At 40.8% G+C, this 27,452-nt stretch overlaps 1 protein-coding gene across 5 annotated transcripts in view; it reads left to right on the forward strand.

Moving 5' to 3' along the window:
* DLC1 (DLC1 Rho GTPase activating protein) overlaps positions 1-27,452 on the forward strand; it is a 337,791-nt gene that overhangs the window by 290,475 nt on the left and 19,864 nt on the right. For 3 of the 5 annotated variants that reach the window (XM_069484934.1, XM_069484935.1, XM_069484938.1), the window contains 2 exons: positions 20,015-20,086; positions 24,395-24,476. In XM_069484934.1, coding sequence (XP_069341035.1) covers positions 20,015-20,086; positions 24,395-24,476 — 154 coding nt within the window. Of the gene's footprint in view, positions 1-5,056; positions 5,394-20,014; positions 20,087-24,394; positions 24,477-27,452 lie in introns of those variants that run through there. The other 2 variants (XM_069484936.1, XM_069484939.1) reach the window with 2 other exon arrangements.

The raw sequence follows: 27,452 nt of genomic DNA on the forward strand, positions 1-27,452 counted from the left end.
TGGGAGTGCGCACCGGGTACCAGCACTCCTGGGTCCATGTCTTCTCTGCCATTTTTGGCAGGGAGGCCTTGAGCTAATCGAACACCTAAGCCTTTACATAAAATAGCCTTTAAAAGGAAATTCTACTGTCAAATATTGTAACTCTCTGAGGAAAGCATGCCCATTGATTTGTCGAGTCAGGATGGAGACTGCAGCATGTTCCCACCCTCCACTGAACTTCATTCCAGAATTGTACCTGTTCCTGCTTTCTGCCTAAGAGCTGTCCTGCCAATGTTCAGCTCAGGACAAGCTGCCTCTTCATGTTCATTTTGGTTTCACTGAACACACTGCCTTTTCTAGGGTTTGATAAATATTTATTGAATGACAAAAGTACTATGCTAGGCTGATTCATAGTTGGGGTGTAAATGATTATCCAAAAATTAGACATATCACATGTACACAAGAACAACAGACTTTCCCCCACCCCTCATTAAAAATATCACTGGGAGACTAAATTAACCTTCCTCGTATTTTGTTTGTTTGTTTGTTTTGAGACAGAGTCTCGCTTTGTTGCCCGGGCTAGAGTGAGTGCCGTGGCATCAGTCTAGCTCACAGCAACCTCAAACTCCTGGGCTTAAGCAATCTTACAGCCTCAGCCTCCCGGGTAGCTGGGACTACAGGCATGTGCCACCATGCCCGGCTAATTTTTTCTATATATATTTTAGTTGGCCAGATCATTTCTTTCTATTTTTTTAGTAGAGACGGGGTCTCACTCTTGCTCAGGCTGGTCTGGAACTCCTGACCTTGAGCGATCCACCCGCCTCGGCCTCCCAGAGTGCTAGGATTACAGGCGTGAGCCAGAACTTGGATTGTTCAAAAGTTGTAGTCAAAAAAGATCTGACTGAACAAGAGAACTCCAGTTAAAACTAAAAGGAAATGAATTTACTTCACTGCCTAAGCCCCTTTTTTCTTCTCTTCTTTCTCCATCCTCCACCGCAGCATTTGGATTTTTAAAAAATTCTGAAAAAGCTAAATACCAGTTAGGGTAGAGAGTGGGGGAAGAGCCCAGACTGGGGTCACTGAAGCTTAAAAATTAATGAAGGTTTTAAGGACAGCCATTCACTTTCAAATTTAATTACTTTCCTTAATTGAATACCGTTTAAAACCATTTTCAAAACTTTCTATTCTTTGTCATATTTCCTTTGAACATTACAAATAAAAATTATTTTCCCCAGTAATTTCACAATGCTCCATTGAGCACAAATTCTATTACAACATTTTCCAAGTGCAGAGGAGTCTTTTAGTTCCTAAGGGAGAGAAATAAATTTCCAAAGAGGTTGCTTGGCTCGTATCACTAGAGCAGAGGTTTAAACTGGTGGCCCCAAGGCTAAAATGAAGCCCAATGTTGAAATTACTTGGAATGGATTTTTTTTTTTAAATGAGGTGCCAGCATCCAAAAATTGGGAGATCTGATATTTAAAAAAGAAACACAGGGAGTATGGAAAAATCTTGCTCTGTTATATTGGAGTTGCTCTGTTAACACATGTCAACAAGCAAGTGAGCCCAACTGGTGGATGTCCTCTTAGAGAGGTCCTGGACTCCCCGGTTCTCACCATCCCACTGTGGCTTGCTTTCTCCCCAGCATCACCTGCCTGAGTGCCTGTAAACACTTGAGAATTTCTTAACACATTTTAGTGGGAAAAAATGCAAGAGAGTATCCTTGGACAATATCAATAATATCTCAGTATCAATTATTAAAATAGAATAGGAACCAAAGAGAGTAGCCATCTTAGTTACTCCACCTTCTGCCACACAGTTTAGGAGTTAGCGCTGTGATTTTTCTTTCCTTGATCCCACAGTTGAATAGGAAAACATCCAAATATAGTGAGTGTGGACACCTCTGTGAATAGCCTCCAAGAAGCTAGAGCCCAAGCTGAGGAAAGAACATGGCAGGAAATAAACAGCACAGGTCTTCGTGCCAAATCTTTTTTTTTATTATTAATCTGCCACAGAGAACAAATAATTAACAACAGCAATGTCTGATGTAGTCTGTGATGGTTTTTCATTCTGATATATTGAAGGGGTTTCAGATGACCACAGACTACTGGCAGAAAAATGGGCTATGTTGCAGAAGTAATTCCTGCCTCTTAAAGTCCAATGCTTCAATACTGAAATCTCAATGCCAATCAGCTAACAAACCCAGTTTAACGTCATCTGCCAGACAAATGAAACCTTGGCCGATGAGTTGAAGGTTAAACAAAGAGGAGGGACTCTGAACTGGCCCAAGGACCTTCTTTCAGCTGGTAAAGCACCACTGTTTGTTGACATTCAATGACTTTTTCACTCTTTCCTTCCCCCAGTTTGTAAGGATTCCTCACATTCACAAAGATTAAAGTCAGGTCTTGTTTTATTTTAATCTTTTCCTGAATGATCATTTAAATAGGAATTTCATGATCTAGTTTAATGTGCCCATTTAATAGTATATAATAATAATGGCTAACATTATCGAGTGCTTATTATGTGCTAGGCACTTATGTGTGTCATCTTATTCAATCCTCATAAAACCCCATAAAGTATGCACTATTGTAATACTACCTCCTTTTTTAAATGAAGAAACTGAAGTTTTGAGAGACTATATAACATATTCCTCATAAAGCTGGTAAGCGGCCTTCTCCAAAAGTCATGTTTCCAACCACTATCTCTAAGTGTAGTAGCCTTCAAAATGTAGCATGTCCATTTCTAACAGGAGTAAGCATTAAACTATTAAAATTGGGGCTTGGCCCTGGTCATAGGCTATTATCAGCAGACCAAAGAGTAGAAGAACATGAGATTCAGTGAAGGTCAAGTGCAAACCAATGCATCACCAAGAAAAATGATTTGGGAGTTATTATTAGTATTATTAGATGATAAACCACATAACACGACCTCCAGAGTGATGTAATGAAATTAGAGAAGACTCAGAGAATATTTCTCAATATTCAAGGACAAAGCAATGGAGCTTGAACAAGAAGGGAAGAAAGGATTAGCATGTTTTATTCTGGAAAGATGAATGCTGAGCGGGGATGGGGTATAATAGGGATGTACAGACTCCTAGAAACCTAATTAAATAAAAATATAACTTTACCAAGCAAATAATGCACATTAAGAATAGATTCTGAGAATTGGTGTATTTGGGGGGAGATGCTTAACGTATCTGTATTTTTAAGGTTTTAAATTTAACAAATAAGAGAAATTAGGGGTGTTTTGGAGGTATACCCCTATTTTTTAAGTTTGAAGTTTACACTGCGGCCTGAGTGATCTTTTCGAAATGCCAATCTGATCATGGGATGCTTTCATTTATCAAAATGCCTTGTCACTGTCTATCTCTGTTAAGGATAAAGGGAACTGAAAGTTCTTACCCATACTTTCCAGGCTTCCCCCTGAATCACGCTCCCCCTTGCTGGCAACTGTGGGCGTTTGGACAGTTCCTCCAGCTCCCACAATTGCAAGAGGGCAGCTGCATCTTGTTGGGCCAAGTCAGGTCCCCATTTCCTGGACTCTCACAGCATTTCTTTTTCCTTTTCGTACACCCTTGTTGCTTCCCCCAACAGACTGCAAAGTTTGAGTGGGCAGAGGCCAGACCTGCCTTTGCTTATCTTTGTGCCCCTAGCTGTTCTAAGTAGGTCAAAGTCCTGGAAATACCTGTTGAATGGCGAAACCCCATACTCTTCAGAGCTGAATCCTGGTTTGGGTAAATTAAGAGGCCAGTGGTAGAGTTAACATTTTTCTTTTGTTTTATCAAAATTTATGGGAGTGGGGGTGGGGAGAAGAGTCTTATATATGTACCATGATATGGCTATGCAATCAATACCTTTTAAACTATAATTAAGAAAGACTAAATTCTCCCATTTCAATTTACCCATTTAAAGACAAACTGTGCTCCTCTTCAGCTCCTCTGCCCCCTCCCGTGCTTTATATATCTCTCCCAACACACTATATATATTTCACTTATTTATTTTGTTTATTGTACATCTTCCCCACCAGATAGTAAACTCCAGGGGGGAAGGGATAATTTTGTCTTTTGCTCATTGCTGTTTCCTCCAGCCTAGAACTGTGTTTGGCACATGATAATAGTAAATGCTCTCTGTATTTGTTGAATGAATGAGTTTGCGTCAGTAGTTTTCCTTGCCCAGAGATATTAATAACAGGCAGAAAGCATCAATGAACTACAAAGTAAATTTTCATGGAATCCCGGCCTGGATTTTTAAAAATCTTACTGCAATTGTATTTGATTGTTATCTTTAACCATGGGGCTTTGTGTTGTATCAGGGGCCCTCAAATTACAGTGCATCAGAATCACCTGAGAGCTTGTAAAAAATGAAGATTCTGCTTTAGGATTGCGGCCCAAGGGCCAGTTTGAGAAACACTAGCTGTGACACTAGATGCGTGCTGAGCAAAAGCTCAATCCCTCCAAGGCAGTGTTAATTACCTACATTCGTTCTGTACCCCTGCAGGCGTTAGCCATGAATGTCGACTGTCCAAGGGACAGGCACTCTTCTCTCCATTTTACAGATCGGGAAGCGCTGGTCCATCCCTACTTCTCCGCTTCTCTGTTCCCGCAAATTTAGGCGCTTCCCCCCAGGATGAAAGGCAGAATGACATAGGGTAAAAAGTGCTCAGAGCCACCAAGAACAGGATAGAGGGAAAGGGCACGGTGCCCCAGCGTCTAGCCGGGACAGCCCCGCCAAGTAAATGCCTCGTGCCTTTTGCCTGTGCACCTGGGGCCAACAGTTGGCGACTTTTAGGCGCTTCCCGTTGCGGACGTGCAGGCCACAGAGGGGGAAAACATTCCAGCCTTGGGCGGAGGCGGCACAGGGCGGGGCGGGGCCAGAGGACGGCCCGTGGCTGCGGCAGGCGACCCAGACCGCGAGGAGGTGGCGGGAGCCGGGCGGAGTCCGGGAGTGGGGCGGGGTCAGAGCACAGCCCCGGGCTGCGGCCTGCGACCCCCGCCTCCCGGAGGAGGCGAGTCTGGTCCCGCCTCTCGGGGGTGGGCCCAGCGGGAGAGCCCTGCCGGCGGGGCGATCGAGAGCCTGTGCGCTCCAGCTGCTGGAGTGAGGGCGCGTAGCTCTGTCCCGGCCATGGCCGAACCTCCCCGGAGCAGGAGCAATCGCTCGCGAGCTGCTCGCCTAGCTCCCTGAGCGCTCTCCCTCTGCGATCTCTAGACAACCCCGCGTTCTTTTGGGGCCGTGGCGAGGGGCAGGGAGAGGCGAGCAAGGATGCGCTGAGCACCGCGAGGGCGCGCGTCCCGTGTGCTGCGGTGGGTCCCGACGCGGGAGCCGAGCTGCCTCGGCCTGCCTCGACTTCCCCACAGCGCGCCTGCCGCCTTCGGCCGCGCTGGATGTGCAGAGAGAAGCCGGACACCATGATCCTAACACGTAAGCTAGACCTGTGCCTTGCTGTCGGGCCAGCCGGGGGAGCCAGCTGCGGAGGGGACCCTCTGCGGAGAAAATGTCACCCCGTCTTGTCATGTCGGTGCCTGTCGTTCTGTGCTTTTGAAACGCTTTCTGAGGAGTCGCCCGAGTTTCTCCGAAGTGGTGTGTGGGGAAAGCAGGGGTCGCAGTTTGGGGAGGGAAGTTTGAATTTCGGGTTATGACCTTTGGCCACCATTGCCTGGGGACCCTGGCGGGCTCAGGATCGGCCGCGACTAATGAAGTGAAGCCCAGGTTAACTGAACTTGCTGCTTGCTAGAGTCGGGGGCACGGGGCCGGGCGGGGGACGCGGGGAACGCCGGCTTCGAGGGGCGTAGCGCCACCGCATTCTACCTACCTTTGGGGACCGTGGCGCTCTTGGTGCTTGCAGTCGTTCACCATCCACGTCCAAAATCAGCGTTGACTCTTGGAAGTTTATCTGGGGATATTTTAGACTCTAGTGGCACGTGAAATTTTTTTACATCACTACTTGAAAGTAAGTTCATTAAAAAACTAATTTTCATTTCAAACGGCTTTTGGGTCAGATGTTTATACGCTGGGAATTCACTCGGACCGGGGGCCAGGAAAGTCTGGGTTGGGGGCTTTGGGTTCGCGGAGAGTGCTGAGGCTATTTATTTTAGCAAGCCCCGTAGCTTGCAAGTGAGGGGTTCCTGTTAGAAAGAATACAATTCGCCCGCGAGTGCGGGGCCGCTGAATCGGGTTCCTGAAATGCCCGGTGGAGATGCCCACGCCCTTGGCCCCGAAGAGGAGCGCGCGGAGCAAGTCCCTGGGCGGGAGAGAGGAAGGAAGCATGCCGCCAGACCCGACTTTTTTCGTAGCGAGGCGACGGCTTCTTGGAACCCTGCCCCACGCCCCAATCTGTGCCCCTGTCTCCACCGCCGACGTCTTGGGTCGAGCCTTTGATCCTTCGGAAGGAGCTTCACCCCACAGCGGCAAAACGACCCTGCTGCTTGTAATTTTCTGCGTTTCTGCGAGTCTTTCCAGCGCACAGCCTGTGGGGCGAGGGGAGTGAGAGCGCCCAGGGGTGAGGCCGGCAGGGTCGGAATCTGTAGCCTGCCAGCTTGGCGAACCTGGGCAGTGACACGACCTCACTGTGCTTCCTTGATCTGCAAGGGGGGAGGGTAATAACTGTATTTTTGCGCGAGGAGTTGGTGAGGATCAAATGAGCTAATGCAAGTAGAAGTGCTTAGCGAGGTGTCTGACTGATATTCAACAAATCCCCAATTTATGCTAATTACTGTGGAAGGAAACCCTTACCTATAGTCATTAGTCTGCATTGTGGAGCACAAGACTTTGTCCCACTTCCCCTCCCTTCCCCATCCCCAGTCTTGCTTTGAGTGAGTCTTTTTACAACCGATGTGATTAGCAAATGGGTTCATTCTCAGGATTCAGAGATTGCTTCAGCTAGTCCTGGTGAGATAGAGGAATGCAGCCTAGGCTGGTGGCATGTATGAATGACGTATTTGAGTAGAAAAAAAACACAGGTCTGGAGAAGGCCGAATACTGAGTCTCAAATTACATTTTTTTCCTCCAAAATTCTGTTTGCTTGAAGGGATGAGGGGAAAATAATAGCCCAGCAGATTGCAATGCTCTGAATGTAAATCTATCAGCAGCTCCAAGAGGTTGACTAATTCACCATCCATCTGGACTGCAGGCTGGTCCTCGGCAGAGATAATTTGCAGACCATAAGTGTGGAATTAAGGGAGGCACCCAGTGCCATGTTGGCTTGCAGACTACAGCAGATGGTCAGAGGGGTGCCCTGTAAGGCAGCAGCCCCCCTAATGGAAGAACTAAAGTCCTGAGGAACGAGTGTCAAATGGTTAGCAGATGTGCGCACAGAAGTTATTTCGAGACATTTTCTGAGAAAATCTTGGCGATTGCGTGTATTAACTTTTATTGTGGAATGCCAGATTTACAGCGTGGCCCAAGTCTGGACGCATACTTTTTGCATTAGTACTACTGTTCAGAGAATTTAAAATGAAGCACAGCCGACTGACTTTCTCTCTCAGCTGTTTTTAAAAATTTGCTTTTGACAAAAAAATGTTATTTTAATTCAAGCTGGATAACATGTGACACCAAACAGGCTGGAAGTTGAAGAAAGGGGGACTGACCGTTTTTCTGCCTCCAAAGAGCCTCCAACTCTACTTGGTGTGGATGGGAAGAGTGATTTCAGTGACTTTTGTCATCATAACTTCCCAATTGTAGATCTTATGAGAAACACCACTCACTCCTTAAAGAATGAAAAGATTGAACAGTTAAGCAATTAACTATTACTAACTGAAGGCAGTGTTTCAAGTTTTAATACATTGGACCAATCAAAGAATTTTCTCATGGCTCTAGAACAAAGGTGAAAAGCAGGTTGCCCTTCAATCTAAAGCTTTTGTTTTTTTGCTTGTTTGTTGTTCTGTACTGTGGTTCAAAGAGGAAAGACCAAGCAAAGTTTAAGAGCATTTTTACATTAAAAGAATTGTTTGGGTCCTCCTGGAAAATATACCAGATCAGTAGAACAGCGTGTTATGATTCAACAAGTTATTACTGTGAAGTGTGTTTAAGAATGTATATAGTACTTAAATTCTTATTTGTAGAACTATTAATGGGACTTACAGGGGATATGAGAGGCCCCAGTGAGATGACTTCCAATCAGAGGCTTGGTGAAGTTCCAAGAGGTGGTTTCAAATGCAGAAATAAGTACTTGGGTTTCCCTTCATGTCCCCATAGAGATTTTAAGCCATGATGCAATGTTTAAATGAGATTGGTATTTTTTTATGACTTAGGCTGGTAAACACACAATTCGAAAATATTCAGGGAAGGGTGATTTGGTCCAGAAGAATGGGGACATCCAAAGTACAGTGGGTAAAGTGAATCAGACTTTTTTGAAGAGAGCCTTGTGCTGGACAGGATGGTCCAGTATTGTCAACACAAGTTTCTCATGCTTTACTCTCCTTCCTAGCAACAGGAAGACGGAAATGAGGCCATGCAAAAAAAAAAAAAAAAAAAAAAGACCCTGAAAGGCTCCAGACAATACTTGGTCCACCCTACCATTCACCCTGTATAACCAGAAGACTTGCAAAAGTAAAAATAACTTCAGATGTTTCCCTTTCCTCCCTGGATATTGCCAAATCATTAAAGACTGAATTTTCAGTGCTTCAGAACATCAGAGCAAAACCTGGCCCCATGGTGTGACTGGCTGGTGTGACTGGTCATGCCCAGCCTGTTCTTGAGATTATAAAGCAGACCTGGGGAGAAAGGTGATTTTCATTTTTAATGTTTGCACAGTTCAATGATTTGAATTACTTGAGTTGGGATCCAGTGAGAGAGACAGAATTAATTCCTTTAATGTCTAAACTTAATTGTACCTCTTACTTTCCCAGAATGCTCATTTTATCAGGATCTGCCCCTAAAATACTTAGTTTGAATCTATGGGGGCTAAAATGCAAAAGAATAATCTATACAGCATTTAGGACATTAAATTTTTTTTTCTTCCTGTTGTGGTCAAGGTGAACTAATGCCCAACCATAGAGTATAAATGTCCACTCTGCCCTAAAAAGCATAGTTCTAAATTCCTCTTTTCCATTAGCTATGAAAGTAGAAGGAAAATGCCTTTCTGGAGCTGACTTGCACAACTGTCTCTATTTCTGACTCTGTGGCCATTGCATATGGAAGAATGCAGAGAATTCAGCATTACTCGTCCTTTAAGGAAGACAGTGCTTTAAGGTTAAAATATGTTTTAGGAACGGTAGCTGCATTGTATGAGTGCAATCAGTGGGTTTTCTTTCAACCTCAAATTAGTTAGGGATCCAGTTAATGAAGAAGGGTTAAGATTCCCGACTGAGAAGGGACTCATCCTGTCTGTTGGCACTTTTCCTTATGTGGGACCCTGTGTTATTGTTAAGGATTATCATGATCAAAATCAATGATAACAAGCAGGGAGTCCTGGGGGGACTCTAATTAGTCCTACTCAGTTTTAACATTTTTTTCACTAGATATTTCTTCCTTGCCATCATAATTAATGGTGGACAGGAAGAAAGCCTGGCATATATTTAGCCTGTATATTTTTCTAGTCTTTCACAAGCAGCAGTCAATTTTCTGGTATGGCCTTTATAGAGCCTTGCAGTTTACTTTGAAGTTTGGGGGGGAGGTGGTGGCTTGTATTTCATAGGTAGGGAATTACAATGTTAGTGTCCAGGAATGACAATTTTTGTGTATGTCCCCTCTCTGGGGGCATAGTGATTGAAAGACTTGAGCCTCAGTCTTGAACATTTGAGGAAGTGTTCTGGGCTACCGTTTTTCTAAGTCTAACCTCTGTTGATTGTCCTGAATAATGCTTTCTTTGGTGAGAGTATTTGAAAATATTATTTCTAAGGGAAACCTTTCTCCCAGATGTCACTGAAAATATTTGAATGCCTGCCTGTGAGGAAATGAAGTGCTTGGGCACCCAAAGGTAAACTATTAATGCCTTACTAGAGTGAAGCCAAAACAATGGAAATCAGTTTCTCTTCATCATTCATCCTTGTTTTTTGTTCTGGAAAGTAGGCTCGTTTTCCCTTCATCCATATGTCTACCTGGAAAAGGCTTTCATGTCTACTGCCTCCCCCACCAGGAGAAAATCAAAAGCTAACTGAAGGCTGAGGTCAGTGAAGCCAGAGTCCTCAGATGCCTTTGACACCTCCCATCCACATTTTGTTCTCTCTCTGCCCCACCTTTGAGTGTCCTGTGGAGAGGACTGGAGGTCACTTCCTGAAGCTTGTCAGAAAGGCGCCTTCCTTCTCCTTGTAGGAGCCTCTAAAGGATGTCTCCGGGACAAAAGTTTTCCACACCCTGAGGTTGTAGCATTTCCCAGGCTCACAGCACTAAGGAAATGATAGAAGAAGAGACTCTGGAGGTGCAATGGCCTGTGGCCCATGCACTGGGCTGCACTCCAGCCATGCTGTGCCATTTGTCACACTCAAGTGACAAAATACATAAAAGATGCTGAAATGGTGAAGTGATCTTTACCTCCTGTATCTAGAAAAATCCTAAACTCAGGAAGCATCCACAACTCCCTTTTTCAAACTACGTAGCACTGAAAAGCAATTTTATGTAGGGTTTGTGCATTTGTAAAAGTCATTTCATGGGAAAGTCCAGAAGTGAGCAAAGGCAGCCTGGAAAAATCAGTCCTTCTTCCTAGCTGAGGGGCAGCTGTGATGTGGGGAAGTTCAGTGATTAGTCCAAGGCCACATGTGAGTTGACTGGAACCTCAGACCCCATCCGGTCACCTCGTGTAAACAAAATGAGGACAGACACAGATGAAGATCTTAAATGTGTTTGGAGGAACCTAAATAGATGCGCCTGAGTCAAAATTTGACCAATAGACTGTGTTCATTTGGGTGGCTGGGTGTCTCAAGCAATGTTGATGAAAATAATTCCTTAGCTCACCTAGAAGACAGTCAGTGTCTTATTTTTTCTTACTACTTTTAACGGGAACCTGAGAAAGTCAAATTGAATAGTGGTTCCTGTTTGAGATTAGACATAGGGATACCTGGAGGTAGCTTATACCTCTCAACAGTACCTGCCATGTTTTTATTTTCATTGGTCTTTGTAAGGCAACTTGATATTTCATTCATTTTCTTGATTTTTCTTTTTTCTGTCAGAATGGACTAAAATAGAAGTGAGCAGGTTTGGTTTTATAATTTCTTGTTGTCCCGGGCCCTTTTATTTCTAATCTAAGGTTTTTGTAGCACTGCAATTTGCACAGTATTTTATTTTTTCCTGTGCTATAGTACAAATACAGGGCAAAAAGCTAAAGATGAGGGAGCTGGCCTTTGTAGAGTAACATTGGAAAAAAAAAAAAGAATTGATGTATGTGCCAACCTTTCATGATGGAAACGGGTTACTCTAAGGTTTATAACAAGGTATTTTGCCTTGAATAATAATTTTGAAAAGGAAATGGGTTATATAATCTTAAAACATCTGCTTCATTTCACAAAGAAAATAAGGCTCAGAAAAATAAGGGCACTTAAAAGTATGTTACTTAGTTTCCTTTCTTGAAATTGTCTTCTTAATCTTTGCAAATATCTTTAATGGACTTAAAGATAGATGTCCTTTAAGAGCTATTCCAAATCATTGTTTTTAGTGCATCGTTTGGAATGTATAAATATTTGACATAGAATACTAGAAATATGTATATGTGTATGTGTACATGGATAGATGTGTGTTTGTGCACCAAAGGTTTATTTTTATCCCGCCCCCGTTTGAAATGAAACAGAAAGATGTGATGATTCAATATCCATTTCCTTAATAGTTTATTTTCATTTCATTTTGGCCTCTTTGTGCAGGGTAGTAAGTGCCAATTTTTGATTAGTTACGAGATATTTTCTGTTCCTGGAAATAACTGGATCCACACAAGGCCAGGGTGCCTGCAAAGCCATGTCCCTCATGAGTTTAAATTAATCCAGAGATGTTGCCTTTGCGAGGGAGGAGCACATATTTTCTCGTGAGCTACTTGCCTTTTCCCAGTTGGTGAGTTAAAAACAGTACTTTGCAAACTCTGTACTATATGATCCCCAAAGGGGATTACAATTGATTTAATTTCTGCATTGCTAAAGTGTCATTTGGAGGGCTTAATCCCAGGTATAAGCTTGCAGGGTGTGTCTCCCAAGGTTTCCTTCTTTCAAGGTAAAACCGTTTATTAAGTTGTCATCACATCACAGGGAAAATGGGTCCTTTCTCCTTCTCCCCTTTATATTATTTCTAGGAATGTTCTTTACTAGAAAGCAGCATATCTATCTCCAAACCTCAAGCAGAAGAGAGAAAAACAAAACAAAACTTAAAAAGAAAACTCCCCCAAACTTCCATTTCTTACTAGTACTGAAAAACAGTCCAGTGATTTAAAAGTGAGGGTACTATTGAAATAGGCAAGAGATGCTCTAACCTGGGGATGAGAGCTGGGTAGCTTTGAAACCTTAAGCAAATTACCTAAATTCTGGACCAGATTCCTCATTTGTAAAGAGAATAGATAAAAAAAAAAACCTCCCAGGTGCATTTCAGCACCCAGTTCACTGCTTCTGTGCAATCCAAGAAGCTGCTATGTAACAGAAATACAAATGTGAACCGTCAATAAGTAGCGTAAAACTCAGACATTTCTGTGTGTCAAAGTGTTTTCTTCCTACAGAGATTAATTTTAGTTTGAGGGCTCTAGATATGGATGTAAGCAAACATTTTTGGTTTTGTGTTCTCTGTCACATGAACATAAACTTCATGGGACAGATCAAGAACTCAATCCATTAAAAGGCAAAGTTGAAATTTTAACAATAAAAAATTCAATAAATTTACAAAATTGGGGATCTCCCAAAGCAGTTTCTAGTAACCCAGTTTTTTGAGGGAAGAATGTCTCCATCTAATTGATGAGAAATTTTGAAAATTAATCTAGGAATGGAACATATTCTAAAGGTTGTCTTAGAGAAAAGGCAAAATGAGCATGTGCCTGAGAACAGTGCATTTCAAATTGGTCACTTTAGTAGGTAACAGCATTTTTTTTTTTTTTCTTTTTGGAGACAGGGTCTCACTCTGTCATCCAGGCTGGAGTGCAGTGGTGCAATCATAGTTCACTGCAGCCTTTAACTACTGGGCTAAAGCAATCCTCTTGCCCTAACCTCCTGAGTAGCTGAGACTGTAGGCATCAACTGCTGAACTCAAGCAATCCTTGAGCCTCAGCCTCTTGATTATTTTTTGTAGAGATAGGGTCTTGCTATGTTGCCCGGGCTAGTCTAGAATTCCAGACTTCAAGGAATCCTCCTGCCTCAGCCTCTCAAAGTGCTGGGATTACAGGCATGAGCCACCTCAGTGGGCCCAGCATTTTAAAAATACAATAGAAAGATGTAAGATTACAACACTTAGTGTAGGTATTGTTTGAAACTCCTTTCAGTTTTACATGTACTTACATACACGTTTGTATGCATGAATGTATACTTATATTTATACACACATGTACACATGTACATATTTGCATATGTATACCAGGTTACAATATAAAATGTATTTCTTATTGTGGATCATGCTCAAGAAAATTAACAAGACCACTTTTATTAGAACAGATATCCTATCAGTGATTTATATAAATATTTCCATAATATTTATTAAGCAACTGCTGTATGCCACGCACTGTTGTGGGTGCTTGGGATATATCAGAGAATAAAATAGACAAAGAAACTTGTCATTGTGGAGCTTACAATAAGGGAAGACAGAAAATCAATGTAATAAATAAGTGTTGGAAGAAGAAAAATAAAGCAGTTTGGAAAGGGGGAGGAGGCCAGTGTGGCTGAACGAGTCAGAGGGAAATGGGGTGAGTGGGGTAGGATGTGTGGGCCATTGATAGCAGTTTGGCTTTCACCAGTGAAAGGGGGAATCATTGGTGCTGTCTGCACAGGGTCACTTGGGACTTAACAAACACTGGACCGTAGAATAGCCCTTAAGAAGCTAATGCATTGCTAAATAGAAGATAGAGGATCATCAGACACCCTCTGCTCAACTGTGAGTTAATTACCTTTCCTCTTGGCTTCCTGCTTTGGGGAGGACCTTGTGTCTTTGACTGTCCCTAAGGGCCACTGGCAGGACACCTAGTTCAATAAGTAAATACTGAGGGAACAGGGAAATGCAGGATGATTGGCTTCACTTAAACGTAAGACTGTACTAATAAACCTATTGTTAGGCCACATAGCCTAAAAAACTGAATTAGTAGTTGACCAGTCTCCCAGAAGCTTCCTGACTGGTTTTTGTCAGACTATATGTAGCAGATGTTTGGAATTTTTTTTAGGCACCTGAGGGTAAGAATGCTGCCAACTGCTGGTCAAAATCTTTACTGTGATTAGATAACATTAGAGTTTAATAAATATTAATGTATGCATTCTCTGACTTAGCCTTCCTAGGAATTTGTTTTACATAGATCACTCTTGATAACCAGGCAGTTGTGTAGGTTTCACATTTATTTTTATTAATTGCAAAGAGAATGAGATTCAAGTTATTGTTCTTAGTCTGCCTTTAAGGAAGGGAAAATAGTAATAGATTTTTTTTTTCCTTTTCCTTCTTCAAACAAATAGATATGTAATTCCTGTGTGCAAAAAGTAGTCATTCAGGATATACAAATGAATTAAGAAGGGAGAGGTTGGTGGAGTGGAGAAGGGGTGGTTTGAGGGAGGGAAGAGAATTCAGGGCTTGAGGTGTGTGAGAGAGGGGGGCATCTGGGACTCCAAGGGGTGCAGTTAGCCTGGGGCGAAGCTTGCATTTGGGGCCTTCCAAGAGCTGAGTGGAAAGACAGAGGCCAAACTGCTAAGGCTGTAGTCTTCGCTGTGGAGTTTGGATTGTATCTGAAAGGCAGTAGAAAGTCACCAGAGAATTGTAAGCAGGGGAGTGACATGATGAAATACGTGTTTCATTAAAAACCAACTCAGTGTCTCAGGCATCCTTGGCCAAGGATAGACATGTTGCAGGGTAGCAAGGGGCAAGGCTTATCTGAGAGTTCAGTTGGGAGGCTATTAGGATAATCCTAGGGAGAAAGAGTCCAGACAAAGGAATACAAAGAAAAGTTACCTGGCTGAGTGGTCCTCAATCCTGGCTACCTTTAAACTTATGTAGGGAGCTTTTATGAAATACAATGTCCAGGCCCTCCCTAAACTGAGTAAATCAGAATACCTGGGAGTGGGTGGTTGATGTTTTTAGAAGTTCCCTAAGGCGGTGCCTACCCACATCCAGGGTTAAGAGTCACTGAAGTCTCCTTGCTTTGCTGCAAGTTTTTGAGGCCATGGTTTGCTTCTCCAGGTGAGCCTCCCTGTGAAATCCACCCACCAGGTAAAGATGGGCTGTTATTAAAGCCGTGGTGTCCAGGGGCACAGCAGCCCTGTAAAATTGGCTCCCTGTAATGTAATCAGGAGAATCAATAAGCAGAATCTTCCTTCCCATTTGCAGGAATCTCTGTCACCACAGGGAGGGGACTGAATCTTGGTTTGGACCACCTGCCTGCACACAGCTAACGTGGTTCTCTAGCAGTAAAATCATTAACTTTTCCAGGTATCTTGTCCACGAGTATGTCATATTTTAGGAAATCCAAGGAAGCTGGAAAATGCTTGAATTTTCTGACATTCCTCTAATTCCTTAGAATTGCATTAAAAAAAAACTAATTTAGAGTAGAATTTGCATGGAGGCATGATTTTGATAGCAAGTTGTCAAAGAAGGGCAGAAACCTGAGAGTTCCCACTGTGCAGACAGATGGGACAGAAAATGGAAGTAATCACATCCTGTTTAGACACAATTACTGTTGCTCAACCAGCTAAGATCAACAGAGTTCAACAGCGTGATGCTGGGGTCGGGGAATTTCTGTTCAACTTGCCGTTGAGGGGTAATGGGAAGAGAGGGTCATCCCAATCATGCCAGGAAATGTGCAAATATGCCCTAATGGTTCCCAGCCATACACAAAAGGGTCTCCTGGATCTCATTCACCTGATGTGCAGAAATGCTTTGTGAACCGACAGACAGACGACTGAAGCTGTTTCCAATAAAAATTTCCTGTTTCCTCCTTAACACATTTGTCTGTTGTTTGCTTAGAGAAAACCCAGGTATAAAAGTTTCATTGTATTTCCATTGTAATTTTAGTTTCTAATGGCATTTTCGCCCAGTGGGAAATGTTTTTTAACAAATCATCCTCATAGTTTTCACACTATCCCCCACCTATACTGAAGGGAAAATCATGCCCTGAGGGCCAGTTGAGGCCCCCCAAAGTGAGCATTGGGCAGGTGTTAAGGTGACTGAAGTAATGTAATATATACATGGTTTTCTTTAATATTTTAAGTTTTGTTCGTTGTTACAAACAGTATTTTTAAAGGGAAAACTTGTGTTGAAGAAAGAAACTTGCATTTCTGTTCACTTTTAATTCCCTCTCCCACTATGACATTTGAATGTAGAAAGGTTATTTTTTATATATATAATTTTTTTGAGATGGGGTCTTGCTATGTTGCACAGGCTGGCCTTGAACTCCTGGGCTCAAGTGATCTCCCATCTCAGTCTCCTGAGTAGCTGGGACTACAGGCAGAAAGCTTGTTTTTAGGAGAAGTGGTTACTTCTCTGCCTGTTTCCCCATGTGTTTATCTTGGGGATGATATTAGTAATCCATATTTTAGAATCCATATGAGAAGTAAATGAACTAATATGCATTCAGTGCTTAGACAGGGCCTTACACACATTAAGCGCTCAATAAAATAAGCTATTGGTAGAACTGTTGAGAGGCATCTGGGAAGACTGCACGGAGCAGGTGACATTTTATCTGGGTCTTGAAGGATGAGTGAAATTTGAGCTTGAGCAGATGGGAAGGCACCTCAGGCCAGGGACTTCAGGGTGGTTTGCATGGAGATGAGCACTGGGTAGGATGCAGGAATACCAGGGAGCTGAAAAATTAGGTTGGATGCCAAGTGGAGAGCCTTGAAAACCATGCAGAGGCGTCTAAACTTGATTTTTTGTTAGGCAGTGGAGCTCCAGCAAAGTTTGTGAGGGAGAGAAAAGACCAAAACTTAACTCAGGAAGTTTGATGAGCCAGAGTTGGTGGATACAGTGTTTTAGTTAGGAGATAAGAGTGAAAGTAATGGCCTGAGTCAGGGAGTGAAACTAGAAAGGGTGTGTCCTACCTCTGTGGTCCCCAACCCCCAGGCTGAGCACCAGTACCGGTCCGTGGCCTGTTAGGAACCAGGCCGCAGAGCTCTGCCTGCCCCGCATCCCTGGAAAAATTAATTGTCTTCCATGAAACTTAGGAACGAGGCCCACAGTAGGAGGTGAGCTGCGACAGGTGAGTAAGCAGAGCTTCATCTGTTATTTACAACCACTCCCCATCGCTCACTTCACTGCCTGAGCTTCTCCTCCCTCCACCCCCTTCAGTGGAAAATTGTCTTTCATGAAACTGGTCCAAAAAGGTTGGGGACCACTGTAGCTACCTAACTTGCATGTAGACATAGGTTCGTTTCATTTTAAATAAAACTAAAATATTGATTTTTTTTTTTAAATCAGTGCTTATATTAGATTGTTAGTACTTTCCCTTGACTTGTGAATTGGAAAGGGTGAGAATAAGGTCAAGTATCCCAATTTCTAAAAAATAGGTGACAACTTTTAAAAGTTTTCTAATTCTGATTTCTTTCTACAGAAAGAGTGGGTTAAGTTCTCGTTTATGTTATGCAGCCTAAGTTTTCATGAGTGAGCATTTTTTCATGTAAAATAGTTATACACTTGTCTATTTCCCATGGTTTCATATCTGAAAGAAAGACAAATTTTCATCTATTCTAGGATGAAGAAACAGAAGGGTAAAATTACTGGACCTCTGCAGTTCTTGAAAGAACTGCTTTTTAGCCATTGTGTAAGCTGTTAATTAAATTATCTGCTGAAGAAGCAAACCTTGCCTTGTTCACATCATTTCTTTCTAACCAAGTGACCCTAAGGGTGATTGTTTGACACAGCTTTTTAGATCAATTTTTGGTCATTTGGGGGCATCTCATTTTCTTAGTGGTAGAAAATAAGAGAGTTATAAGACAGCAGTATGCATTTGTGTGTTCCTGAAATCACCTGGGACATTAAGTAAACACTCACTTTGCAAGGTATTAATAAATAAATGTAAAGGTTGTTTAGAGAAAGAGTATCTTACATCTTTCGTGCCTCTTGACATGCAACCATTTTTATAAGATTGGGAATGTGCTCTAAATAGGTGGCAAAATGGGCTAGTGAATCTGTGTCTAATTAATGCTTTTTATACAGGTGCTGTCCTGGTGTCATGTCTAGTTATAGTCATAAAAGAGTGGACGTTGAGGATTTCGAGTTACCAATCATTAAGTAAAATACTAAGAAAAAAAAGCAAGCACATGTACTTTTAAACAATCTATTGTTCGATGTCTAACAATCTGTTCAATAAAAATAACCTCTAAATGGCCAGAAGAAATGAGTTATTTAAAATATCTTTTACAACAGACTTTTTTCTTTCCATATCTATTTTTTTGGGTGGAGGGAGAACACAAAGAGATATGGAAAAGGTAATTTCCTCATTCTTTAAAATAAAATATTGAGCTTCTATGTTTTTCCAGCAATAAAATATAAAACTGTATGATTTTATTTAAAATTTCCCTAATTTCTTGCTGAGACAAGGTGTGGATCTACATGAAAAAATGTTAAGCTCAGATTCACATTGGACAATTTTATATATTCTTTTATTCAGTACAGACATTGAAGTTCTTCCACATTTATGTCGCTCAGTCCTTCACCACCAATGCAGTCTTGAATCTTGGGTTTAATAATGCTGCTTTTATCACTACACTGAAAAGATCCATGAAAGTCAACTTTGCCATCCCATTCATTTCCACTCTACTGCCATGGTTGTTTTTTAGTTTGGCTATTAACTAACTCATCAGAAGATGGCAGGTTGTTTTTTCTCTTTGGTATGCTCAGTAAGAACATTCCCATTTGCTTTAATGAATTTGTTTTCTTACTTACCTAGCTTTAAAGGCCAAGGAACTCATGAAATAGTAAGTGAAAAACGCTTTGAAACCATAAAGTTTCAGGGGACAAAAGTAGGATGTGTATAATTCTACTGCTGCCTATTGGTCTCCCATCTGGCTCAGAGGAGAGATGCTTAATGAAAATTTGAATCTGGGATAGATTAAGCATGTCCTTTATAAATGAGTGAATAGTCTTACATAACTAAGTACTCTAATGGCCCGAGGAAGGTGGGAGGAAAAGTTGAAAGGAATATTCTCTGTGCAAACAGAGAAACTAATTAATGTGCCTAGGACCTCGTCTATGAGTCAGTGTTAACGGGATTGTAAATATGTGCTTGAGTGAGGTTTTAACACAGTGTGTCAGTTGCTCTTGGCCTTTCTGTTTATCAATACTATCTACAAGATGTTAAAACCACAGGGAAGTCGAAGCTTTATTAGCCATTTCAGCCTGCCAAGATTGTGGGATTTATTGACTTCATGCCCTCACGTTACTTGACAGCCTGCACCTCTCCTGCTGGATTGATACCCAGTTAATACCCACACACCTGAAGGCACAGCGTCACATTGGGGGCTTTTAAACCACCTGTCCCCTGGGTGTCAGAAAGTCTGTTACTTTGCTCAGTTAAATTCTATTCTAGGATGTTAGATATACTTGGTGGCCTTTTGTTGAAGTGAAAAGCAACCAAGCGAGAGGCCAGCCAGGTTTAAAATTATTTAATCCCTCTTCAACTTTCTCATTATGCCTTATTTTCATAACTGTTTGTAACCAGAGCACTCCAGAAGCAGCACCTAGTAACTTAACTCCTGGGACCCCATTTTTATTTTTTTAAAGGAAAAATACATAATTATATACATGTGAAAAAATGAGAAAAGATGCATAACAATTTAAACCATTTTGAATTAAGTGGGTTTGTTTTAGGTTTTTGTTTTGTTGTTTTTTTTTTTTTTTGGCTTATCTATATTTTCTACAGAGGTCATGTTTTGCGTATATAACAAAATCAAAGTTTATTAAGAGAAAAAGAAGCATACTGAGGACATGGCTAAACAGTTCTTTCTTCTGTTCTGTTCTAGAAATTGAAGCCAAGGAAGCATGTGATTGGCTGCGGGCAACGGGTTTCCCCCAGTATGCGCAACTGTATGAAGGTAAGCTGGGAATGACGTCCTTTTTAATTGGCATAATCATAGTACTTGGTTCATGATCATTATTGATTTATGACTTATTTCCAGAAATTTTATTATTTAAATATTTCATTTAAAAAAATAATGTAGGGCAGGTGCTGTGGCTCACACCTGTAATCCTAGCACTTTGGGAGGCTGAGACAAGAGGATCATTTGAGGTCAGGAGTTCGAGATCAGGCTGAGCAACAGTGAGACCTCTGTCTCTGCAAAAAAAAAATAGAAAAATTAGCCTCATGCCTGCTTATAGTCCCAGCTACTTGGGAGGCTGAGGCAGGAGGATGACTTGAGCCCAGGAGTTTGAGGTTGCAGTGAGCTATGATGACGCCACTGCACCCTAGCCCAGGCGACAGAACAAGACCCTGTATCAAAAAAAAAAAAAAAAAAGTAGTAAGCAGCTAAGACCTCCACCACTCAAAAGCCAGCACCTTGATAATAACACACCCATGCACTCTCCCAGTCTCTCCCTCTGCCAGGCCTACCCAAAGTAACCATGGTCCTGAAACCTGTTTATTCTTTTCTTGCATTCCTTTCATATAATTTTGTTGCCTTTCCTGAAAAGTATATTTTTACAAAATTGTTTTTACCTTTTTACCAAGTGTATCATGCTGTATGTAATCTTACAGGATTTAATTTTTTCATTTAATATTGTAAAGATTCTTCTACACTGTCACTGTTATTCATTTGCTTTAACTGTTTTATAATACTCCATGGTGTGGACATATCCACACTCTGATGGGTGGGCATTTCGGCTTTTTCTGTTTTGCTTTTATAACTGTTCTTTTCTGAACATTCTTGTACCTATCTCTTGTAGCACGTCTGTAATAAGTTATCTTTCCTGTATACCTGGTAGCAAAGAATATGTATGTTCAGTTTTATAATGCAAGCTCTTTTTCTGAAAGAGCTTATACCAGTTTTCACTCCTACCGATAATATACAAGGATCCTCACTTTTGAGCCCAGGAGTTCGAGGCTGCAGTGAGCTATGATCACTGCACTGCACTCCAGCCTGGGTGACAGAGCAAGACTCTGTCTAAAAAAAAAAAAAGAAAGAAAGAAAGATAGAAAAGAAATAGAAACTTACTGATTTATAAGAGCTGTTTATTCTAAATACTAATCCTTTGTCGATGGTGTGTTGTAGATATCTTTCCCACAGTTTGTCATTAGGCATTTTACTTTTCTTTAGATTTTCTTTTGATGAATATTATTTTTTTCTGTGGCACTCAATTTTTTAATTAAGAAAAATAGATCTTTTTAAAGAAAATATTGGGATCTTGGCTAGATTCTTACTACTGCTTTAGTGCCCTAGGGATTTCTTGGATGCTGAGGCTAACAGGTGAAGAACACCTCAAGTCTGGCTCTAATACCCTGAGGAGCATGTGCTCTGTGCTTGCTGAGATGAATGGGCTGTTCACTGAAATAGGAGTTTTATTATACTCTCTATGAAATCAATTTAAAACAATTACAGCTGTGAAGTAGTGAATTCCATTTTATGGGTAATTTTCAAACAAAGACTATGTGAATAGTGAAGTGATTTTTAATTTACAATACCTGGTCTTCCTAATTGCAACCCAGATTAATTACATAACATTTTTCCATAAAGATGGATCCTGAATTATTTTGTGAGATTATATAAAAATATTCTACTATTCCTTCATTTCGGAGAATATTTCCAATTCCTTCCTTTTTTTTTTTTTTTTTCTAAAGGTATTTGGAGCTGCTTATCTTTCCTTTAGAGAGAATTTTCGACCTGTTAACATTCAGGAGGGCTTTGGAGGGGAGGGGAGCAGCATTCTATTGGATTTTCAATTCACAGCTCTACTGGAAATAGAGAAAGATAATTGCATTTGCAGTGGCACTAAAGTGGCTGTCCTTTTGTTCTCCTGTTTAGAAATTAAATTTCCTTCAATTATGCTTATTTTTGGTGTTGATTTGCTGCCAAGTGGCTCTTTCTTGTGATGTATGTTTGCTAAAACCCAATTCCAGTCTCTGTCCCACTTTTTCACCAATCCTAAAATGCAGATGGCATTTTCACAACTTACATTGGGGGTCCCTTCATGTTTACGAATCTTTTGAAGCATAAACCTACTTTTGAGGTACACTGCTTGTTGTTCCGGAAATCTGGGCTATCACAGCTTCCCTTCCTCCCACCACTGTGTGCAGGGAGAGTACATACATCCCATACACCACATACCAACCCACACATTCCTTGCCTTCCTGTTTAGCTTTATTTTGGTACTTAGCAATTTATACTTCCTGCCTCTCAACCCAAGCTGGAAGTTGGGTTCAGAGAACTTCTTCTGTACATCAATAAACTATCATCTTTTAAAAGCTAGCCCTTTCAGAGAACTGTCTCGGCAAATAAGAGACAATTATTAATTTAATTGTTCTCTCCTTACTTGAATTTAGTCCCTACCCGATTTAAAAACAGAAAAAAAGAATTGTGAAGTAATCTGGATCAGAAAAGTAATCTAAAATACAGCTCTGAGTACAAGAAGTTAGAAATTGCAAAAATAACACGGTCACTTTCTCCCATATATGGAACAGGCATGTGAGCTTTTCAGTTTACATTTACAGATCTGATGTTATAATAAAAAACATATTCTTTAATATTGGCTCTATTATTTAATACTTAGAGATCTTGGTGTCTGTCCATAGTGAAATACAGTGTCACAACCATCAACCAGTTTTAGTCTGTCTTGCTTCATTTACTAATGCTGTAGTTTACATTGACTATTTAGCCTCCTCTTGTATTTCTGCTATAAAGGTGCCACTGATCATTTGCCTAAGAGAGATGTGGTCTATAAATTAATAAATGTAATCCTGTGATACTCAATTTTATATATTCATAAACTTTGGGCTATAGCTACCTCCCTGGTCTGCCTGTATTATTCAGGGAACAACATCAGTAACCTAACTCTTGCCCTCCGAAAAAAGAATAGGCTATAAATTAACACTCCTTATGATAGTTTGTAACACTGTAAAAAAAAAAAAAAAAAAAGGCACTCTGTAAGTATTATCTCTAGAAAATATTTAATAGATTGCTAGGAATAAGGAATTCCATACCATTCTGTAAAACCAGTGATCAGGAGTTAGAAACAATAAAAACACAATGAACAGTCTATGCATGCCCAAGAACTAAAACATTACTAATCACCTGCATCTCCAAAACTACTGATGGCCTTGTGCATCACCATATGCAGCATTAGCCATTTTGAAGGCCAAAGGGATTTTTTAGATTATGGTGATCCCGGTTTCCTGTTTGCCCTCGCCTGGCCCCCAGAGCTGCACAGAGGCACTCTTACTCTTGGTACTGTGCAAGCGATTCTTCTGGGAAGGCCCATTATTTACCCTAATAGCTGGAACTCCAAAGGGAGAGATAACTCGCCTTTATCTAGTGGCAGTTTCAGAGCCGTTGTAAATTTTCACAGTGGTGCTGTTGGTCTTTCTCCTCTCTGCTCTTGTGTGAATTTATCTACAAAGGGATCTTTTTAGGCAATACAGAAAAGGGAATTCTTCAATTGAATTGACTGTTTGCCCCTTTTCTGGTTTTCAGTTGTGATACAACTTTATTGTTCAGAGAGAATTGAACTCTGCTACAGATTAAGGGATATGGGATTCTCTTGTTCTGCACCAACTTTATAGCTAGCCCCTTTTGTTTTAGGGGGAATTGTGTAAATGCCTGGAAAGCCATACTGAAGTGCTAGTATTTGTTTAAAAATAGCATATCTCCAATTCTCCTGAGCTCTTGATATCATGCAAATGGATCAGATTCCATTTACTACCACTTGCCATTGTTCTGGAGATCTTTACTTGGCCTGGAGTTTTTTTGTTTTTTTTCCCTTCTTTGTAAACTCATTCCTGATCACATGTGAGCAAAGACACATATTTAAAAAATAAATCAAAAAACAAACAAAAAAACCACCTCAGCCACGTTAAAAGGGAACATCCTTCTGGAATTCATTCTGGCTTAAATTTCCGTTTATAGCAAGGGTTTTTTGCCTACTGATTTGCTTAAAGGTGGAACAGTGTTTTGAACCACTTCTCTTTGACAAGAATTAGTGAGTTTCCAGACACCATAGAGCCTGTGCTACTTTAGGACGCTGATACTGAGTCGCTTTATTCTCCCATAGAACTTGGTAGGGAATGAGATGTCCTGCACACAGTATGTTCTCAATAAATTCCTTTGGCCATTTTAACCCTCCTTTGCTAAACTGAGATACTTGGCAATAACCTAGGTGCTCAATAAATATATTTGTCTTTATTTTTCTTATAGATCTCCTGTTCCCCATTGATATTTCCTTGGTCAAGAGAGAGCATGACTTTTTGGACAGAGATGCCATTGAGGCTCTATGCAGGTAACATGCATGCTTTGTTTTGACTGTTTTTATTTTCTTTTCCATTTTTTAAGAACACAGTAATGATCACTGAGATAGGTTGTGTTTGCTTTTGTTCTAGCTAATTATGCTAGGTCTTTGATTAGCAAATAGTATAGTGATTTACTTCGCTATAAATCATAAGCCTTTTCATTAAAAATGAAGATGCCATTATTTGGTATTGCCATTAAAATAGCGTCCACATTGTCTGAGCAGGTCCTCAAACAATACCATTCCATATTTGATATGATATGATTGCTGAAACTGGTAACTTTCAGGTGATTTGGAAACTTGGAATAAGGTTTTTTAAAAGGTGATGTGATTGACTGCACAGCCCCAACCGGGTACCCCAACAGAGTCGGGGCTGCTACTGTATTGCATGGAAATTCAGCACATTCTGAGGAATAAAAGGGGGCTGGAGGTTATGACATATAGAAACAGGACCATCCCTTAAATTCCAGGAAAACTCTTCTGACCCTCTTCAGTTTCCCCAGGTATAAAATAAAGATAAGATTAAATAAGGCTATAAAATAACTCAGCACAGTCTTTAACATACAGGAAACAGACAGTAAATGATGTGAAATGTGAATAAAACTGTCAGAAATTCTTGTTCATGGTGCTGGTGGGTCTTCAAGTTGAGTAGCAGCTTGTAGGTTTTAGTGAAGTGGAAGTAATAAAACCTGTAGGGGACAGAACACTGATGACTCTTGCAAACTAAACTGTTCGTGACTGTTTTTTTGTTTGTTTGGTTGGTTTGGTTTGGTTTGAGACAGAGTCTCATTCTGTCACCCCAGCTAGAGTGCAGTGGCATCATCATAGATCACTGCAACCTCCAATTCCTGGGCTCAAGAGATCCTCCTGTCTCAGCCTCCCAAGTAACCAGGACTACAGGCACATGCCACTGCACCCATCTAATTTTTCTGTTTTTAGTAGAAATGGGGTCTCACTCTTGCTCAGGCTGGTCTCAAATTCCTGAGCTCAAGCGATCCTCCCATCTCAGCCTCCCAAAGTGCTAGGATTACAGGCATGAGCCTCTTCATAACATTTTGATGCATTTTAAGTTAGTCATCCTTTGTAATTTTTCTCAAAACATAAAAGTCCTAAAAACTGAATTCTGGGAAAAGAAATTATACACAGACAAATTTCACATAGGTTCATTTGATTGTAAAAGTGAAATAACTATTTTTTTAAATTTCAGTATTCATTTTCACTTGGAAAAACATCAGTAAGGTAGAATGACATCCCATATTTCTTTCCTCTTTGTAGGTAAAGAAATGAGTGGTGGGTCTTGAAAGAACAATTTTTTTTTTTTTTTTTTTTTTGCCTTTCCTATGTAATACAATGTTATTTGAAGCAGCCAACTTTAAGCAGTGGTTTGCAGGAAAGAGAGCATGTTTAGAATGGTATGTGGAATAGGCTAGTTTTCATGGTTTAAGAGAGAAAAAAAATGTCACATTAAGCACAGAAACAAACACTGCCACTATTCTAGTCCAATTAAATAACCTCTTAGAATTATACAGGGTATGTACACATTTTCTAAAAGAAACCTAATTCCAAGTCCTTTGCTGTGGTGTGTAATATCATAGCTATGTCATCTGGAATGAAAAAATGTCACGGGTGCAGTTTTGGGAGGGGAAAACGTCAGCCTCTGGAATATGAATCACTGTAGACATTTTTTAAATGTTTTAATGCTTAGCTTTGGGGCAGAATTAATTTATTTTCAATTCATCACTGTTGATAATGCATATAAATGATTTCACTCGTAAGATGCATCTTAAGAAATATTTAAGCATTGCATCAGATCAGCCATTTCACACATTGTAAGCCTCTTAGGGAATGGACCCTCTGAACAGCAGCCACAGCTTAGGAATTCCTGGGTCATAAAAATATCACTGCAACATTTCAGCCCAAAGGGTCATGATTAAATTCTTGAATACTTTTTTTTTTCCTTTGGAATATCAGTTTGAAATTTAGTTTTCCTCTTCTGAAGGGAAAAGCCTCCTCTACACTTTGCGATTTTTATTGGTTCTGAGTACCTTTCCAGAAGTCACCTCCCTTTGAAGGGAATAAATCTTCCTCCTAGATATTTTGTGAAAGGAGAAGCCAGAAAGAAACTGGAGCTTCATCTGTTTTCAGACTCCACAGCGTATTCTGGGTGGACTTCAGTTTTCTCTCATAGGTAGAATAACATATCACGGGTTATCTATGAGAAGGAAACACAGTGATGGATGTCGGAGCACTTTAAAAATTATCAAAAAAAAAAAATTTAAATTATCAGGCCCAAATTTGAGTACGTGCAGAAAGGCTTGGGGGCGGACTTTCAGAAAAATGAAATTCGTCAGAATTCACAGTCATCAGCTTGTTTGCAATGGAAAACTCAAGGGCTCTTGTCCATATGTTCACATAAATAGATGTTTCATGAATATGATTCCCCTTTTGAGAACCCTAAACCAATGTTCAGGAGAAAAAGATGTGAACCCTCTACTGTGTATTTCAAGCACCTTCTTTGAAATGTGTTGCAAGTTCTGAGTCGTCAGCAGTGTAGCTCAGATACTTGTTCTATTGATTATGTCGATTCACCTCATTTGCTAGAACTGCCTATTCCAAATACCTTCTCAGCCTGTGGAATTCAGGGGCCAGCAAATAATGAAACTATAGTGCCCTTTGAAATTTTGCCTTGTGGCTTGTGAAGTTCTCTCTAGACTGATAAACTTTCTATATTTTCATCTTTTGCCTTGCTCAGGTAACAGTTGATTTTAAATATACGTAGCAGTACAATTACAGAAATTCAGTTTTAAAAGTTTACAAAAATCTTGCATGAGTTTCTCTTTCCCACCCTTCTTCCTACCCTTGTCTTGGACCATATTTTGTGCATGGATGTCACCAATGATCCCATGCATATGCCAGCGCTAGCATTCTGCTTAAAATTACTGATGTACCTATAACATTTACAGATTT

Source organism: Eulemur rufifrons, chromosome 12 (genome assembly GCF_041146395.1).
Source record: "Eulemur rufifrons isolate Redbay chromosome 12, OSU_ERuf_1, whole genome shotgun sequence".
Lineage (NCBI taxonomy): Eukaryota > Metazoa > Chordata > Mammalia > Primates > Lemuridae > Eulemur > Eulemur rufifrons.